The 17,753-nt window shown below is 39.5% G+C and overlaps 1 protein-coding gene across 1 annotated transcript; it reads left to right on the top strand.

Annotated features, from left to right (window-relative positions):
• The first annotated feature begins 15,977 nt into the window (after positions 1-15,977).
• Positions 15,978-16,916, top strand: Or1e20b (olfactory receptor family 1 subfamily E member 20B). Its single transcript, NM_001000943.1, is given in 1 exon segment — positions 15,978-16,916. A coding segment is annotated over 1 exon segment (939 nt).
• Positions 16,917-17,753: the final 837 nt, after the last annotated feature.

Raw genomic sequence — 17,753 nt, 5'->3', positions numbered from 1 at the left:
CATCATCATCATCATCATCATCATCATCTCCATGTGAAGCCAACCCTGCCTCACCACCTGGGGAGCAACCACACTTGAACCTGTGTGATCTTCAATAAGACTGTACACAGCTTGAACAATTTGTGTTCCTATACAGTCTTCTCTTTGTCCTTTATTTTGTTTAATTATTATGTCATCTTCCACCTGGTGATATACATAAGCACTTTTATGCATACACACACACACACACACACACACACACACACGGACAGAGAGAGACATATACTTACAAAAGTGGAAAATAGCTCATAGAATTTTGAATTCTGCCATTTTATTAATTATGATTTTAAGATATTTATTATTGTTACCATGTTTATTCCCATGTAGTTAAGGTTTCTGTCATTTCTCAACACTGAAATCACATCGTCATAGTATAACAGAATTATCAGGAAGTAGGTAGAAAAGATGTAAACTAATCTTTTCCTCATGTTTAAAAGACAGAATTAGTATATATACAATAACAATGACATTAGATATAAAATATAAGAAGATATCAAAAGCACTGTTAAACAATACAAAACAGTACCACAGTACAAAAATGGAACCTAGACAGGTATGTATCAGAGGGCTGCTTTGTCTGGCCTCAATGGGAAAGGATGTGCCTAATATGGGAGAAATTTGATGCACTAGAGTGGGAGGATAAGAGGTGGGGGAGGCTACACACTCAGAGGCAAAGGGGAGGAGATGGCAGGAAGAATTCTTTAAGGGGGACCTGGAGGGAGCAGCACTTGTGAGGTAAAGAAAGAAAATGGAAAATATAGCCTAGAATGTACATCTCTACAAAAATATTTTAAAATATTTAACTGGTACATAAAATCATACAGTTGTATTAACATACCACTGTGCAATACATATCGTGTAATATAGAAGATGGACTGTTTCAGAGTGGTTTAAAGAGAAGAGAAGAAAGTGGGAAACAAGAGGTTAACTGAAAAACTGAACAAAATATAAGTAACAATCAGGCCAGGTGTGATGAATCATACCTGAGATACCAGCACTGGAAAAGCGTCAGGCAGAAGGATCAATGTAAATGTGAGTTTAGCCTCAATGCACAGAGAGATCCTGTAAGGTCAGACTCACTGCACATGAGGCTGTGAGGCCATCCCAAGCTGCGCAGTGAGACTCTACAGGAGAAATGAAACACCCAAACATCAATGTGAAGCTTTGAAACATTGCATTTGCTCTCAGAAAGAGATTATTTGACAAAATATTGAACATACAGTTACCATGTAAAGGAGAAATTGTACACATGGGCACATAACTATAACAGTTATGCAATTCAAGCAAATGGTTTTGCTTCATTATGCATGCAAGTGCAGTTTATAATAATAACAAAGCAAAATAAGCAATCAAATGATGGTGGTCAAATATAGTCATTGTTATGATTATACTCATAGAATGAAACGTTATTCAACAACATAAATGAATGAATTATTGATGTGTACTATTTTGTGGAGGTTCTGTGATAACAAGGGAGGCAACTGTCAATAGTGAATATCATGACTGAAATTTCAATTACGTGTCTTTAAAGACTGTATGCAAATTATCATGTGAAATTGCCTTCCAAATATTTATGTTCTTAACCTATACATTTGTGTTTCTCTCAACCTTGGGCAGAAAAACTTCTAATCATAGTGGGTATTAGTTAAACTTAAGTCACAGAAATGTACACTTGTTGAGACTAAACAAATATGAGTACACAGCCATAGATGGAACCTTATATGGACTATCCTTCTCCTGAAGTTCAGAGAGCACTGAGAATTGGAGGATCCAGCGAATGGGGAGTGTCAGATTCTGGCCTCTGGTAAAGACAGAGCTGCTACAAACATAAACTGAATGAGGATGTGGTTACCTAAACTAAACTTAAACAAGATCAAGCCAGTTAAAAATTCCAACTTGAGTGGGTTGGGGATTTAGCTCAGTGGTAGAGCACTTGCCTAGCAAGCACAAGGCCCTGGGTTCAGTCCCCAGCTCCGGGAAAAAATAAAATAAAATAAAATAAAATAAAATAAAATAAAATAAAATAAAATAAAATTCCAACTTGAACAATTCCAACAGAAATTGATATCTCACCCCAAGATTAAGAAACAGTTGCCAAGAGAGGGAGCATTCATTTTACCCAGTGAAGAGTCATGGATGGGTTATCCAATACAAAATGGCCAGTCCTAGAAGCATATACATGAAGGCAACACCACATGAGATCAGTTGATTGTATTTAAATGTGGATTTGTTTATATGTATTGTAACAACGAAGGTTAAAAGAAAGAAGCAGTGAATTTTGGATGGAGTGTCAGATATAGGAGGAGCAGGAAGGAGGAGAAGAAGGGGAGAAGTGCTGTCATTATATTTTCAATTTTTAACAAAACCAGCAAGGATGTGAGAGAGGTTCCTAGTGCCCTACTCATGGCTGAGGAACTATTGGTAATTGATGGCTGCTGGGGAATAAAAAGTCACTTTTCTTTGAGGGATGGTGGCTGTCTTAGTTCGGGATTTATTACTGTGAACAAACACCATGACCAATGTGAGTTTTATAAAGGACAGCATTTAATTGGGGCTGACCTACAGGTTTAGAGATTCAGTCCATTATCATCAAGGCAGGAGCATGGCTGCATCCAGGCAGACATGGTGCAGGAGGAGCTGAGAGTTCTACATCTTCATACAAAGGAAGCCAGGAAGAGAACTGAGCATCCTCAGGCACCTAGGAGGAGGGTCTCCAAGCCCACCCCGACAATGACACACTTCCTCCAACAAGGCCACACCTATCAGTCATGAAAGAGGGTTCCCCTTGAACCTGAAATGACACCAAGGATTGGTGTCAGTTATTGTTGTGGTAAAAATAAAAAATATTTTCTTTTCTCCTGTGCTAGTGCTGGCACCGTAGGGCCACATAGCATCTGCGGGATATTTTTATCTCAGTCAGCAAAGCATCTGATCTGCTAAGCTCCATCCCATCTCACACTGCTGATGGCTACACATTGAGACCAGCAGCAATCTCTCTACCCACCTAGTTCCCAAGGTGGGTTGCTGTCACACCGTTTTTATACAGAGACCGCCTATCTCCAGGCTCTCTTGCTGTGGGCTCAATTAAGTCACTACAGGAAAGAACACACCACACAATAACCTCTGATTCAATGGATAAGATATAATTTGCCCATCTAGACAACACAAAATCCTGTACACACCCATCTCTTAAAATAGTCATAACAGCCTATATTATGTGCAGAGAGGAATCTGAACATCTGATGTCATGTGCTCCCAGCTTCTCATCCTTGCTCTGCCCCATCACTCCTCCCTGCCTTATAAAACCTCTGTTCCTGCCTTGCTTCCTTTATGTCCAATGACAGGCCTCATTTTATCTTGTCTGCCTTCACCTGCATAATGACATCAACCAGCAAGTTATTTTCTGGGAGAATGGGGCACAGATGTTTACATATAAATATGTACAAATATGAATATTATACATGAGTGTGTATATACTTTACTGGGGATACACTATGTGACATAGTATGATAATGATCCTCACAAAGACCATAGACTGCCTAACAAAAGTCCCAGTGCCAGAGGTAAGAAAACTCCCTTCTAGTTGTTGGATCCAATAGACACCCAAACAACAGAGGCTATTATACTTACCCTGGGTTTCCTCATAGAAATTGAAGGTAAAAATCCTCCTCCTTTTTTCTTTTTACCATATGTGTTCTTTTATGATTGGGTTACCTCACTCAGGAGGATAATTTCAAGCTCCATCCGTTTGCCTAAGAATATCCTGAGGTCATGGGGGTTTTGTTTGTTGGTGTGTGTTTTTTTGTTCTGTTTTGTATTTGTATTGGATATTTTTTCTTTACATTTCAAATGTTATTCCCTTTACCGGTGCATGAGCCCCTTATCCCATTCCCATCCCGCTTCTTCTATGACGGTGTGCCCCGACCCAACTACCCACCCCTTCCCACCTCCTGCCCTGACATTCCCTTACAATGGGGGATCAAGTCTTGGCAGGACCAAGAGTTCTTCCTCCCATTAGTGCCCAACAAAGTCATCCTCTGCTACATATACTGCTGGAGACAGACTGTTCAAGCATAATCTTTGGGTGGTGGTTTAGTCCCTGGGAGCTCAGGTCAGTTGGTATTGTTCTTATGAAGTTGCAAACCCCTTCAGCTCCTTCAATACTTTCTCAAATTCCCCCATTGGGGACCACAACTCAGTTCAATGGTTGGCTGCAAGCATTCGCTTATGAATTGTCATGATCTGGCAGAGCCTCTCAGGGGACAGCTATATCTGGCTTCTGTAAGCATGTACTTCTTGGGATTAGCAATATCATCTGGGTTTGGTGGCTGTATGTACATGGGCTGGATCCCCAGGTGGGGCAGGCTCTGAATGACCATTCCTTCAGTCTCTGCTCCTAACTTTGTCCCATAGTTCCTCCTATGGACATTATTGATCTCCCCTTGAGAAGGACTGAAGCATCCACAATTGGTCATCCTTCTTCTTGAGCTTCATGTGGTCTGTGAATTGTTTACTGGATATTCTGAACTATGGGCTAATATACACTTATCAGTGAGTGCCTACCATGTGTATTTTTTTTTTGAGATTGGGTTACTTCACTCAGGATGATGTTTTCTAGTTCCATCCATTTGCCTATCAATGTCATGAAGCCATTATTTTTAATACCTGAGTAGTAAACCATTGTGTAGGTGTACCATATTTTCTGTATCCATTCTGCTTTTGAAGGACATCTAGGTTCTTTCCAGCTTCTGGTTATTATAAATAAGGCTGCTATGAACATAGTGGAGAATGTGTCTTTTGTATGTTGGAGCATCTTTTGTGTGTATGCCCAGGACTGGTATAGCTGGGTCCTCAGGTAGTGGAATGTCCAATTTTCTGAGGAACCTCCAGACTGATTTCCAGAGTGGTTGTAACAGCTTGCAATCCTACCAACAATGGAGGAGTGTTCCTCTTTCTCCACATCCTCACCAGCATCTGTGGTCACCAGAGTTTTTGAACTTAGCCATTCTGAATAGGGTGAGGTAGAATTTCAGGGTTGTTTTAACTTTGTAATTTGCTGATGGCTAAGGATGATGAACATTTCTGTAGGTACTTCTCAGTCATTCTATATTCCTCAGCTAATAATTCCTTGTTTAACTCTGCACCCCATTTTAATAGGGTTATTTGATTCTCTGGAGTCTAACTTCTTGAGTTCTTTGTATATATTGGATATTAGCCATCTAACAGATGTAGGATTGGTAAAGATCCTTTCCCAATATGTTGGTTGCTGTTTTGTCCTAATGACAGTGTCCCTGGCCTTACAGAAGCATTGCAAGTTTAAGAGGCCCCATTTATTGATTCTTGATCTTAGAGCATAGCCATTGGTGTTGTGTTCAGGAAATTTCCCCCAGTTCCCATATGTTCGAGTCTCTTCCCCACTTTTTCTTCTATTAGTTTGATTTTATCTGGTTTGATGTGGAGGATCTTGATACACTTGGACTTGATCTTTGTAGAGGGCGATAAGAATGGATCGGTTTGCATTCTTCCACATGAAGTTCCACTGACTTCCAGTTGAACCAGCACCACTTGTTGAAGATGCTATCTTTTTTTCCATTGGATGGTCTTAGCTCCTTTGTGAAAAATCAAGCCAACATAGGTGTGTGGGTACATGTCTAGGTCTTCAGTTCTATTCCATTGATCTACCTGCCTGTCTCTGTACAATAACATACAGGTTTTATCACTATTGCTCTGTAATACTGCTTGGGATAGGGAATGGTGATTTCCCCAAAAGTTCTTTGGTTGTTGATCATAGTTTTGCTATCCTGAGGTTTGTTTGTTTGTTTGTTATTCGAAATGAATTTGCAAATTGCTCTTTCTAACTCTATGAAGAATTGAGTTGGAATTTTGATGGGGATTGCATGGAATCTACAGATTGCTTTTGGGAAATGAACATTTTTACTATGTTAATCAATCCATGAGCATGGGAGATCTTTCCATCTTCTGAGATATTCTTCAATATTTTTTTCACAGACTTGAAGTTCTTGTCATACAGATCTTTCGCTTGCTTGGTTAGAGTCACATCAAGGTATTTTATGTTATTGGGGACTATTGTGAAGGGTGTCATTTCCCTAATTTCTTTCTCAGCCTGTATATCCTTTCAGTAGAAGAAGGCTACTGATTAGTTTGAGTTAATTTTATACACAGTCACTTTGCTGAAGTTCTTTATCAGCCTTAGTAGTTCTCTGGTGGAACTTTTGGGGTCACTTAAGTATACTATCATATCATCAACAAATAGTGATATTTTTACTTCTTCCTTTCCAATTTGAATCCTTTTGAACTCCTTTTGTTGTCTGATTGCTCTGGCTAGGACTTCAAGTACTATGTTGAATAAGTAGGGAGAGAATGGGCAGCCTTGTCTAGTCCCTGATTTTAGTGGGATTGCTTCAAGTTTCACTCCATTTAAACTGATGTTAGCTACTGGTTTGCTGTATATTGCTTTTACCATGTTCAGGTATGGACCTTGAATTTTTTATCTTTCCAGGACTTTTATCATGAAGGGTTTTGAATTTTATCAAATGCATTCTCAGTCTCTACGAAATGATCATGTTTTTTTTCCTTTGAGTTTGTTTACATAGTGGATTATGTTGATGAACCATACCTGCATCCCAGGGATGAAGCCTACTTGATCATGATGGAAGATCGTTTTGATGTGTTCTTGGATTTGCTTTGTCAGAATTTTATTGAGTAATTTTGCATCAATATTCATAAGGGAAATTGGACTGAAGTTCTCTTTCTTTGTTGGGTTGTTGTGTGGTTTAGGTATAAGAGTAATTGTGGCTTCATAAAAGGAATTTGGTAGTGATCTAACTGTCTCTATTTTCTGTCATAGTTTGGACAGTATTGGTATGAGGTTTTCTATGAAGATCTGATAGAATTCTGCACTAAACCCATCTGGTTTGGGGCTCCTTTTGGTTGGGAGAATTTTAACAACTGTTTCTATTTCTTTAGGAGTTATGGGATTGTTTAGATGGTTTATCCGAACCTGATGTAACTTTGGTACCTGGTACTTGTCTAGAAAATTGTTCATTTCCTCCAGATTTTACAGTTTTGTTGAATATAGGCTTTTGTACAAGGATCTGATGATCTCTTTAATTACCTCAGATTCTGTTATTATGTCTCCCTTTTCATTTCTGATTTTGTTCATTTGGAAACACTCTCTGTGCCCTCTGGTAAGTCAGGCTAAGGGTTTTTCTATCTTGTTGATTTTCTCAAAGAACCAGCTCCTGGTTTTGTTGGTTCTTTGGATAGTCCTTTTTGTTTCTACTTGGTTGATTTCAGCTCTGAGTTTGATTATTTCCTGCCTTCTACTCCTCTTTGATGTAATTGCTTCTTTCTGTTCTAGAGTTTTTATGTGTGCTGTCAAGCTGCTAATGTATGCTCTCTCCTGTTTCTTTTTGGAGGCCCTTAGAGTTATGAGTTTTCCTCTTATCACTGCTTTCATTGTGTCATATAGGTTTCAGTATATTGTGCCTTCATTTACATTATATTCTAAAAAGTCTTTAATTTCTTTATTTCTTCCTTGACCAAGTGATCATTGAGTAGAGCATTGTTGAACTTCCATATATATGTTGGCTTTCTGTCATTTTTTGTTGTTATTGAAGACTAGACTTAGTCTGTGGTGGTCTGATAAGATGTGGGGAATTATTTCTATCTTCATTTATCTCTTGATGTCTGTTTTGTGGTGCTGAGAAGAAGGTATAATCTTCTGTTTTAGGATGAAATGTTCTATAAACATCTGTTAAATCCATTTGGTTCATGACTTCTCTTAGTCTGTCTGTCTCTGTTTAATTTCTGATTCCATGATCTGTCCATTGATGAGAGTGGGCTGCTGAAATCTCCTACTATTATTGTGTGAGGTGCAATGTGTGCTTTGAGTTTTAGTAAGGTCTCTTTTATGAATGTAGGTGTCCTTGCATTTGGAGCATAGATATTTAGGATTGAGAGTTCATCTTGGTGGATTTTTCCTTTGATGAATATCAAGTTTCCTTCGTTGTCTTTTTTGATAAGTTTTGGTTGAAAGTTGATTTTATTTGATATTAGAATGGCAACTCCAGCTTGTGTCTTCAGACCATTTGCTTGGAAAAATTGTTTTTCAGCCTTTTTCTCTGAGGTAGTGTCTGTCTATATCTCTGAGGTGTGTTTCCTGTATGCAACAAAATGCTAAGTTGTCTTTACATATGCAGTATGTTAGTCTATGTCTTTTCATTTGGGAATTGAGTCCATTGATGTTAAGAGATATTAAGGAATAGTGATTGTTGTTTCCTGTTATTTTTGTTGTTAGAGGTGGAATTATGTTTGTATGTCTCTCCTCTTTTGGTTTTGTTGCAAGGAGATTACTTTCCTGCTTTTTCTAGGGTGTAGATTCCCTCCTTGTGTTGGAGTTTTCCATCTATTACTCTTCGTAGGGCTGGATTTATACAAAGATATTGTGTAAATTTGGTTTTGTCATGGAATGTCTTGATTTCTCCATCTATTTTAATTGAGAGTTTTGCTGGATATAGCAGCCTGGGCTGGCATTTTTGTTCTCTTAGGGTCTGTAGGACATCTGCCCAGGATCTTCTAGCTTTCATAGTCTCTGGTTAGAAGTCTGGTGTAATTCCAACAGGTCTGCTTTTATATGTTACTTAACCTTTTTTCCCTTATTGCTTTTAATATTCTTTCTTTGTTTTGTGTGTTTTGTATTTTTGACTATTATGTAACAGGAGGAATTTCTGTTCTGGTCCAATCTATTTGATTGGACTTCTTGTATGTTTATGGGCATCTCTTTCTTTAGGTTAGGGAAGTTTTTTTTTTCTATAATTTTGTTGAAGATACTTACTGGCCCTTTATGTTGGGAGTATTCACTCTCTTTTATACCTATTATCCTTAAGTTTGATCTTCTTATTGTGTCCTGGGTATTCTGGACATTTTGGGCTAGGAGATTTTTGTGTTTTACATTCTTTGACAGTTGTGTCGATGTTTTCTATGGTATCTTCTGCTCCTGAGACTCTCTCTTCTATCTCTCATATATTGTTGGCGATGTTTTCATCTTCTATGAATCCTGATCTCTTCCTTAGGTTTTCTATCTCTAGGGTTGTCTCCCTTTTTGCTTTCTTTATTGTTTCTCTTTCCATTTTTAAATCCTGGATGGTTTTCTTCAATTCCTTTGCCTGTTTGGTTGTGTTTTCCTGTAATTCCTTAAGGGATTTTTGTGTTTCCTCTTTAAGGACTTCTACTTGATTACTTGTGTTGTCCAGTATTTCTTTAAGGGAGTTATTTTTGTTCTTCTTAAAGTCCTCTATCATCATCATAAGATGTGATTTTAAATCCAAATCTTGCTTTTTAATATCTAGTATTGCTTTGGTGGGGGAACAAGGCTCTAATGATGCCAAGTAGTCTTGGTTTCTCTTGCTTAGATTCCTGGGCTTGGCTCTCACCATCAGTTTGTCTCTCATGTTAGCTTGTCTTGCTGTCTCTGACAGTGACTTCACCCTACTGTAGTCCTGTGTGTCAGCACTCCTGTAGACCTGTTTTCTTTCAGCCAGATCTGGAAACAGAGAGCTGCTCCTGGGTTTGTGTGACCTGAAGCCTCCAGGAGGGTCACTTGGCGCAGAAGAGTTGGTCTTTCCTCTACTCTCAGGTGTGTAGGTGCTCCTGGTGACTGGCTTTCATTTCTCAGCACAATCAGAAACTGGGAGGGTCCTGACCCTCACTGCTTTTATGTCCCTGTGCCCAGAGGGCACAGATGACACTAGGCAGTTTCCTCTTAGATCAGGAATATGGGCAGAAAGTAGTCGTCCCTTCTGAGCCCTCAGGATTGTCCACACTTGTGAGAGTCTAGCCCTCTTCCCCCACAGGATTTGGGTGCAGGGATCTGTGGGACTGGTTCATTACAGTTCTGGGCATAGGTAGAAACCAGCAGGTTCTTGCCACTGACTGGTCCTGGTCCTATATTCCCATATCCAGAGGCCACTATGCAGGCTCTTCTTGGGCCAGAAATGTGAGCAGAAGAGGGCAGAAGTGGCAGTCTCACTTAAGATCTCAGGATTGTCTGCATTTCTGGGAGTTCAGCTCTCTCTCACACGGGATTTGGGTGCAGGGAGCAGTGGGACTGGTTCAGTTCATTTCAGGCCACAGCCAGAAAATGGCAGTGTCCTATCCCAGACTACTTCTGCCTTTGTTTGTCCTGAGGCCACTAGATGGGTCGTTTGGAACAGAAAAGTTGGTCTTACCTCTGCGTCAGGTGTGTAGGCACTCCTGGTGACTGGCTTTCAGCTCTTGGCACAGGCAGAAACTGGAAGTGTCCTGCCTCTGACTGCTTTTAGGTCCCTATGGCCTGTGCCTGTTTCCTCTTTGGTCAGGAATGTCGGCAGAAAGTAGTTGTCTCCTCTTAGTTCTCAGGATTGTCTGCATCTTTGAGAGTCTGGTCTCTTCCCCACAGGATTTGGGTGCAAGGAGCTATGGTATCCATTCAGTTCAGTTCCAGGCACAAGCAGAAACCAGCAGTTCCTGCCTCTGACTACTCCTATATTCCTGTATCCAGAGGCCGCTAAACAATTTCCTCTTGGGCCAGAACTGTTAGCAGAAGTGGGCAGAAATGGTGGTCTCCCCTGAGGTCTCAGGATTGTCTGCAGTTCTGGGCAAATCAAAATGATTATGAGGTTCCATCTTATAACCATCAATATGACTGAGATAAAACCTGAAGAGATAGTACAAGGAGGCAGAACAAGGGGAACACTCCTCCCTCGCTGGTGGGAGAGCAAAACTGTACAACCACTTGAAAATCAATTCGGCATTTTCTCAGAAAACTAGGAATAGTTCTACCTCAAGACCCAGCTATACCATTTCTGGTCATATACCCAAAAGATGATCTAATATCTCACAAAGACACATGCTCATCTATGCTCGGAGTAACTTATTTATAGTAATCAAAAACTAGAAACAAACTAGATGTTCCTCAACTGAAGAATGGATAAAGAAAATGTGGTACAGCTAAAACAATGAAATACCATTCTGCTATGAAAAACCAAGACATCATGAATTTTGCAAGCAAATAGATGGAACCTGAGAGTATCATCTTGAGTGATATAATGCAGTCCCACAAGGTCACACACGATATATACTTAAAGTAAGTGGATCTACCCATAAAATATAGGTACCATGCTATACTCCATAGACCCAAAGAAGCTAAACAAGAAGGAAGGCCCAAGTGAGGACTTTTGAATCTCGCTTAGGAGGGGGAATAAAATCATTATAAGAGGCAAATGGAGGGAGAGTTCTGGGATAGAAGAGGTATTGGGAGAAGAATGGGGATTCAGAAACAGGGGTGGGGAAGGACAGGAGACATGGATAGATGGCCATGAAAATGAATGGAAATCTGAAACTGTGGATGATGACATCACCAGGATGAGACAGACACCTGAGATAAAGGAAGAACCAGAGAATCAACGTGCATAACCTTAGCTGTGACTCACTGTATATGGAAACTGAAGAGGCTACCTCTTGTAACAAGACAGAAATTGCAGTGAAGCAATAGAGACACCAACCCACTCCAAAACTTTCCACCTCAAACTTATCCTATCTATAAATAATGCAGGCATAGGGAGGCAGCAGAGAATGAGATAATAGCCAACCTATAACCAGCCCAACTTGAAACCCATCCTATGAGCAAACACCAATCCATAACACTATTAATGATACTTTGCTATGCTTGCAGACAGAAGCAACCATGTTTTCCTGTGAGAGGCTCCACAGGTCAGCTGACTCAGACAGATGCAGACACCCACAACCAATCTGTGGATGGAGTTAGAAACTCTTATATAAAATAGGAAGAAGGACTGTGGACACCAAGAGGATAGGAAGTTCGACAGAAACACCAAGAGAGTCAACTAATCTGGACCTTAGGGCTCTCAGAGTCTGAACCCCCAACCAAAGTACATACACAAGACCTAGGCCTCCCAGATGACGTGTAGCAGATGTACAGCTTGACTTTCATGTGGGTCCTGAACAATTAGAATAGGAGATATCCCAAAATAAGTTTCCTATGTGTGGGATATGTTCTAATAACTGGCTTGCCATGTCTGGTTTCAGTGGGAGAGGAAGCATCTATCCTCACAGGGACTTGAAGGATCAAGGTGGGGAGGACACCCAGAGGACCCCCACCCACTCAGAGGAAAAAGGAAAGGGAATCTGGGAAGGATTGTATAAGGTAGAGGCTTGGAGGGGGAAACAAGTGAGATGTAAACTGAATAAGTAAAAAACATCAAATTAAATGAAGTTTTGAAAAAGAAAGAAAATACTAAGTCTATTTCATTGTATTTATGTAAGTGAATATCAAAATTCTTATGGATGATTGAATTAGAACTCAAGCCAACCATACAATCACTTTAGTTTCTCATGTCAACCAAAACACAGAGAATAGGTGTATCACTCCTCTTGGAGTAATTGAAAGCAATCTACTCACAAGCATAATGTGATTGTTCTAGGCAAACAGAGCAGGCAGCACTGTGTCTAATTAATAGAACACATCCTTAGATCCCACTTCCTGTTTCCACACAGAACGACAAAAGTTAATCATCTTCAAGAACCCAGTAAAGGTTAGACCAATAAGGATAGAAAGTCCCTTGGGTTGAAAGTTTGTATTTCATTATTATGTACAACACTTTGTCTATTTTATGACTGCTGAGTTTTAGGAAATTATCCTTAAGGAAAGTATTATAAATGCCACCTGTGGCCTCTTGATTAATGGTGAATTCATAGAACATAAAATTATAAAGTAGTCTCACGTATATGGCAGGTGGTTGGATAATGATGGTAGTAGGTACAATTAACATTTTCATAGAGATACATCTTCATTTTCATAGAGAAGACAAAAATGAGTGAACAGGCATAGGAATATGGACTGCTTTCCTACTATCTCGAGGATAGTAGGAAACATGCCATCTACCTGCCATAGTCCTTCCATTTTCACATTCTGGCACACATAGAAAGTTGAACAATGAAGTTTAAATTTTTTCTAGAAAGTTGTATATGTGCCCTAAGTCCTCTTCTTACATGTAGACAATCATGTTGAATTGAGATTCTAACCTTGGAAGCATTCCCAGTGCGTGTGGTTTTTCTATGATCTCATTCTGCTTAAAAAGTACTGTTGGCGTGATTGTTGGGGGGAGGGTAGTAATGGGGGGGGGAGGATGGGGAGAGGAAGCCCATATAGAAGGGGAGGGGGAGGAGTTAGGGGGATGTTGGCCCGGAAACCGGGAAGGGAAATAACAACTGAAATGTAAATAAGAAAGACTCAAGTTAATAAAGATAAAAAAAAAAGTACTGCTGGGTGGGCAGGAGACATGACTTTGCTATTAAATACTAGGCTCACAATCAAAAATATAAAAACTACTGATGACTTCTTATGCAAAGTTTTTGTGTGTGTGCATAAGACGCATTGAGTCATTAATAGTCAGAATAACTCCTGATAACATGGATTCGTATCTTCACTTTCTCCCATAACATCTTGGGCTCTAGGCAACAGAAGCCTTGTTCAGTATCTGAAGAGTTGAGTATGCATCCTTTCATTCTTGTTTTGCTCTGCTTTTGCTATTTGTTTCCTTGTTCTATTGGCTGTTGTTCTTTAAATTCTACTTTCCCCTATGTGTAAGAAATAGTGATTGGTGACTATAATTGGTATCCACTATAGATCCCTGAGGTAAATTGGTCCTAGAAAAGCCCTGGATAATTACTATGTCTTTAATGAGTTACTCTGGATCTGGACCCCTCTGAGATGCAGGGATACTAATGCTGAGGGATGGCAGGAGAGGGTGTGAGTAGTGATAATTCAGATAGGTGATAAGTACAGATAAATCCTGCATCTGCAAATAAAATGAAGTTGAGTGGGATCATGAACCAGAATGTATGATTCAGCTTCAGCAGAGCTGAATACATTCACAAAAATAATTGTACTGTGAATTCACAAGAATTTCCAGTGTATACAGAAGTTTTCAGGTATGGTAGCATTCTTCTTTTCTCTGTCTGCCAAAACTATATTCATGGGTTCATTACAATTTCTCTTTATGTATTTTTCTCTCGATATTCTACCATTTCAACACAAGAGCAGCACTGTGAGGTGGAGTTCAGTGCTATAGTTTTGAAGGGTTGCTTATTACACTTTCACCAGTGGGATCTAAACAAACTCTGAACTAACATTCTAGCCAAGGTGATCATTAATTTTATTTGTACAAGCTCACAAATTTGTTTTACTGGTATTGTATGCAGTTGCACCTAAATGTAGTCCATCAAGCATGATATTAATATCATATGAGTGTTCATTTAAATTAACAAAAATTCCTACTCAAAGTCAGTTATTCTACAGAATTTAAGATGATATTCAGTTATACTCAGTGTTAGAAATATATCTCTTGGGATTTTTATGTGTTGTTTCATTTGAGAAACATGGGCTTGACATCTAAAGAAGGTTATGAAGTCCATTAGCCCATCAGTTGTAGTAGTTGATGGTGATTTTTCTGGCTTCTGATCTCTGCACACATGCTTACCTAACACAAAGGCAGTTTTCATTTAGATGAGAACCAGAAACTGGACATGAACACATGCCTGTCATCCCCATCCTCAAGGTGAGAGTTAGGAGTGTTACATGTTTGAAGCAATTTTGGGTACATAAGGAGATCATCTTTTTAAGTGGTGAGTCTTTTTTCACACATGGGTCCCCTCTCTGTATTACCAATCTACAATGTCTAACTATGTAAACTTTGAATTCAGCTGGATCAAATTCTGTAAATCTGTGAAGCTGCAAAAAGTCAGACTTGGTTGTAGCATTTCAGAGAAACTTACTTAGATCTCTTGATATTTCTCCTGTTCTGTCAACTCTGAGGTGGAGGATAGATTTATTTCTCAGGGTTGTTCAGAATCACAGGTTAATATTCATGTGTGTATGTGTTTATGCATGTGTGTGAATGCCTGTGTGTGAATGTGTATACACGTGTGCATACATGTGACTATGATACAGGCTGCATTATGACAGATGCTGGCTCTAGTTGGAGATTAAGAACTACTGAAAACAACCAAATGGTATTAAGGCATATGTGATCATTCCTGCATAGTTTACAATTGATTGGAATATAGTTAAAGATGTGACCAAAGTCTTAAGTGTATCTGATATGTACAGGATTCTAGGGAACATGTCTAGATATCTCACTTTGTACAGAGAGACAGAATAAATTTATCTGAGTATGTAAAAAGCAATAGGCCTGACATAAGGGATGATTAAGCAAGTGAAAGGGACACAGAGGGGAAGAAGTTATAGGCAAGAGGAGGCACAATTCTAAAGGGCGGGAGGCAGAGAGATTGACTCTAACACTAAATGATAAGAGAAAAGCATGTGAGACCAGATGACATGTAACACTTGCACCTGTGAGATGAGACAGCTTTGTGTCCCTGATGGCAGCTTTGTGCTTATTCTCAGAGCAACGGTGGTAATCTGAAAATAAATCATAAAATATGTGAAGGGATTCCTCTGTTAAAATGCCACAGTATAGATGAAGCATGATGATGGAGAAGAGAAGGTTCGGGAGACATAATAACACGAAGTTTGCTTCTGTGTTCCAATAAAGACAAGATGTTGTCCTCATATATTTATATAAGCTCACAGAGAGGAATAGATGAAATCAGAGGAGAATCGGGAAGAGACTGTGGATAATGTATGAAGGCAGTTTAATTAAGAAAACACCTAGTTTTAAAAAGTGAAGAAAAGTATCAATGATTGTAATGATTATAGATATTTGAGGTTTGAGATTACAATTACTATGAGGACTGTCATATTTATTGTTGTAGAATATATCCTAGATATATGATTATTTTTATTTTGAGTTTCAAGAGATAGTGATATTTCCTCATTAGGAAACTGGAGAGGAAGAATGGTAATGAACAACCAAACTGTCATCACCCAATTCCTCCTATTGGGACTGCCCATCCCCCCAGAGCACCAGCAACTGTTCTATGCCCTGTTACTGGCCATGTACCTCACCACTGTCCTGGGGAACCTCATCATCATCATCCTCATTCACCTGGATTCCCATCTCCACACACCGATGTACTTGTTTCTCAGCAACTTATCCTTCTCTGACCTCTGCTTTTCCTCTGTCACGATGCCCAAGTTGCTGCAGAACATGCAAAGCCAGGATACATCAATCACCTATGTGGGTTGTCTGACACAAATGTACTTTTTCCTGCTTTTTGGAAGCCTGGAGATCTTCCTTCTTGTAGTCTTGGCCTATGACCGCTATGTGGCCATCTGTTTACCCCTTCAATATTCCAGCATCATGAGTCCCAATCTCTGTGTGTGTCTGGTAGTACTCTCCTGGGTATTTACTGTATTATACTCCCTGTTGCATACCCTACTCTTGACTAGACTGTCATTCTGTGAGGATAACTTAATCCGCCACTTTTTCTGTGACATAACTGTCCTGCTTAAGTTGGCCTGCTCTGACATTTATATTAATGAATTAACAGTATTTATCTTGGGAGGGCTTGTCAGTGTCACCTCATTCTTACTCATCATTGTATCCTATATACAAATTGTCTCCTCAATCTTAAGGATTTCTTCTACTAGGGTAATCCACAAGGTTTTCTCCACCTGTGGCTCCCACTTATCTGTGGTCTCATTGTTCTATGGGACAATTATTGGTCTGTACTTTTGTCCATCATCTAATATCTCGACAGTGAAGGAGACCGGAATGGCCCTTATGTACACAGTTGTGACTCCCATGCTGAACCCCTTCATCTACACCCTGAGAAACAGAGATATGAAAGATGCGCTGATAAGAGTTCTTTTCAAGAAGAAAATCTCTTTATAATGGCAACACTGGGATTTTTACTTAAATTCATCTAGTAAATATATTGATATTAATATTACTAAGTGTATCCCTATGATGGGATGCAAGAATCTACTACATAATATTTCTACTAAAAAAAAAAGGTACATTTCTAAGGTTAGAGAAAGGGACCTTAGTGACTCTGGAATGCCTCCTCTGTCTTGCATAGATTATTCTAGAAAGGCATTAGGTGACAGCCACTGTTTTATCAGATATACATTACTTACATTCTTTTTATTGAAAATATATTCTTCTCTTATACAACATACCCCAACCATAGTTTCCCCTCCCAAAACTCCTCCTAACTTCTCACACTGACATCCTCCTCATATCTACTCCTCCATTTTCTCTTCACAAAAGAGTGAACCTCCAAAACATGGCAGCCAAACAGGAGGAAACTATACATAATCAAAAAAGTGAAAGCCTTGAGGCTAGAAAATGCAGCCATGTTGGAGCAAAGGACTCAAGAGCAAGAGAAGAGTCTGGTAGATCTGTTCACACTGTTGGGGACCCATAAAATACGACAAAACCAACAATTTCTCAGTCCTAACATAAACTCAGAGGACCTGGTACAGATCCACACAGGCCTGATACTTGCTATCTAGTCTCAGTGAGATGTGTGGTCCCTGCTTAGTTGATTAGGTGGGCCATGTTCTTCTGGTGTCCTCCATTCCCTGTGATTTGTAGTCTTTACTTCCCTTTGATGTGGGGCTCACTGACCTCCAAGGGACAAGACTGATGGAGATCTCTTGTTTAGTCTTCTCTCTCTCTTCCTCTCTCCCTCTCTCCCTCTCTCTCTATCTCAATAATCTTAGTTAC

The sequence above is a fragment of the Rattus norvegicus genome, chromosome 10 (assembly GCF_021556685.1).
Source record: "Rattus norvegicus strain SHRSP/BbbUtx chromosome 10, alternate assembly SHRSP_T2T, whole genome shotgun sequence".
Lineage (NCBI taxonomy): Eukaryota > Metazoa > Chordata > Mammalia > Rodentia > Muridae > Rattus > Rattus norvegicus.
Note: the sequence above shows the minus strand (reverse complement) of the source record. Positions and strands in the feature narration are given on the sequence as shown.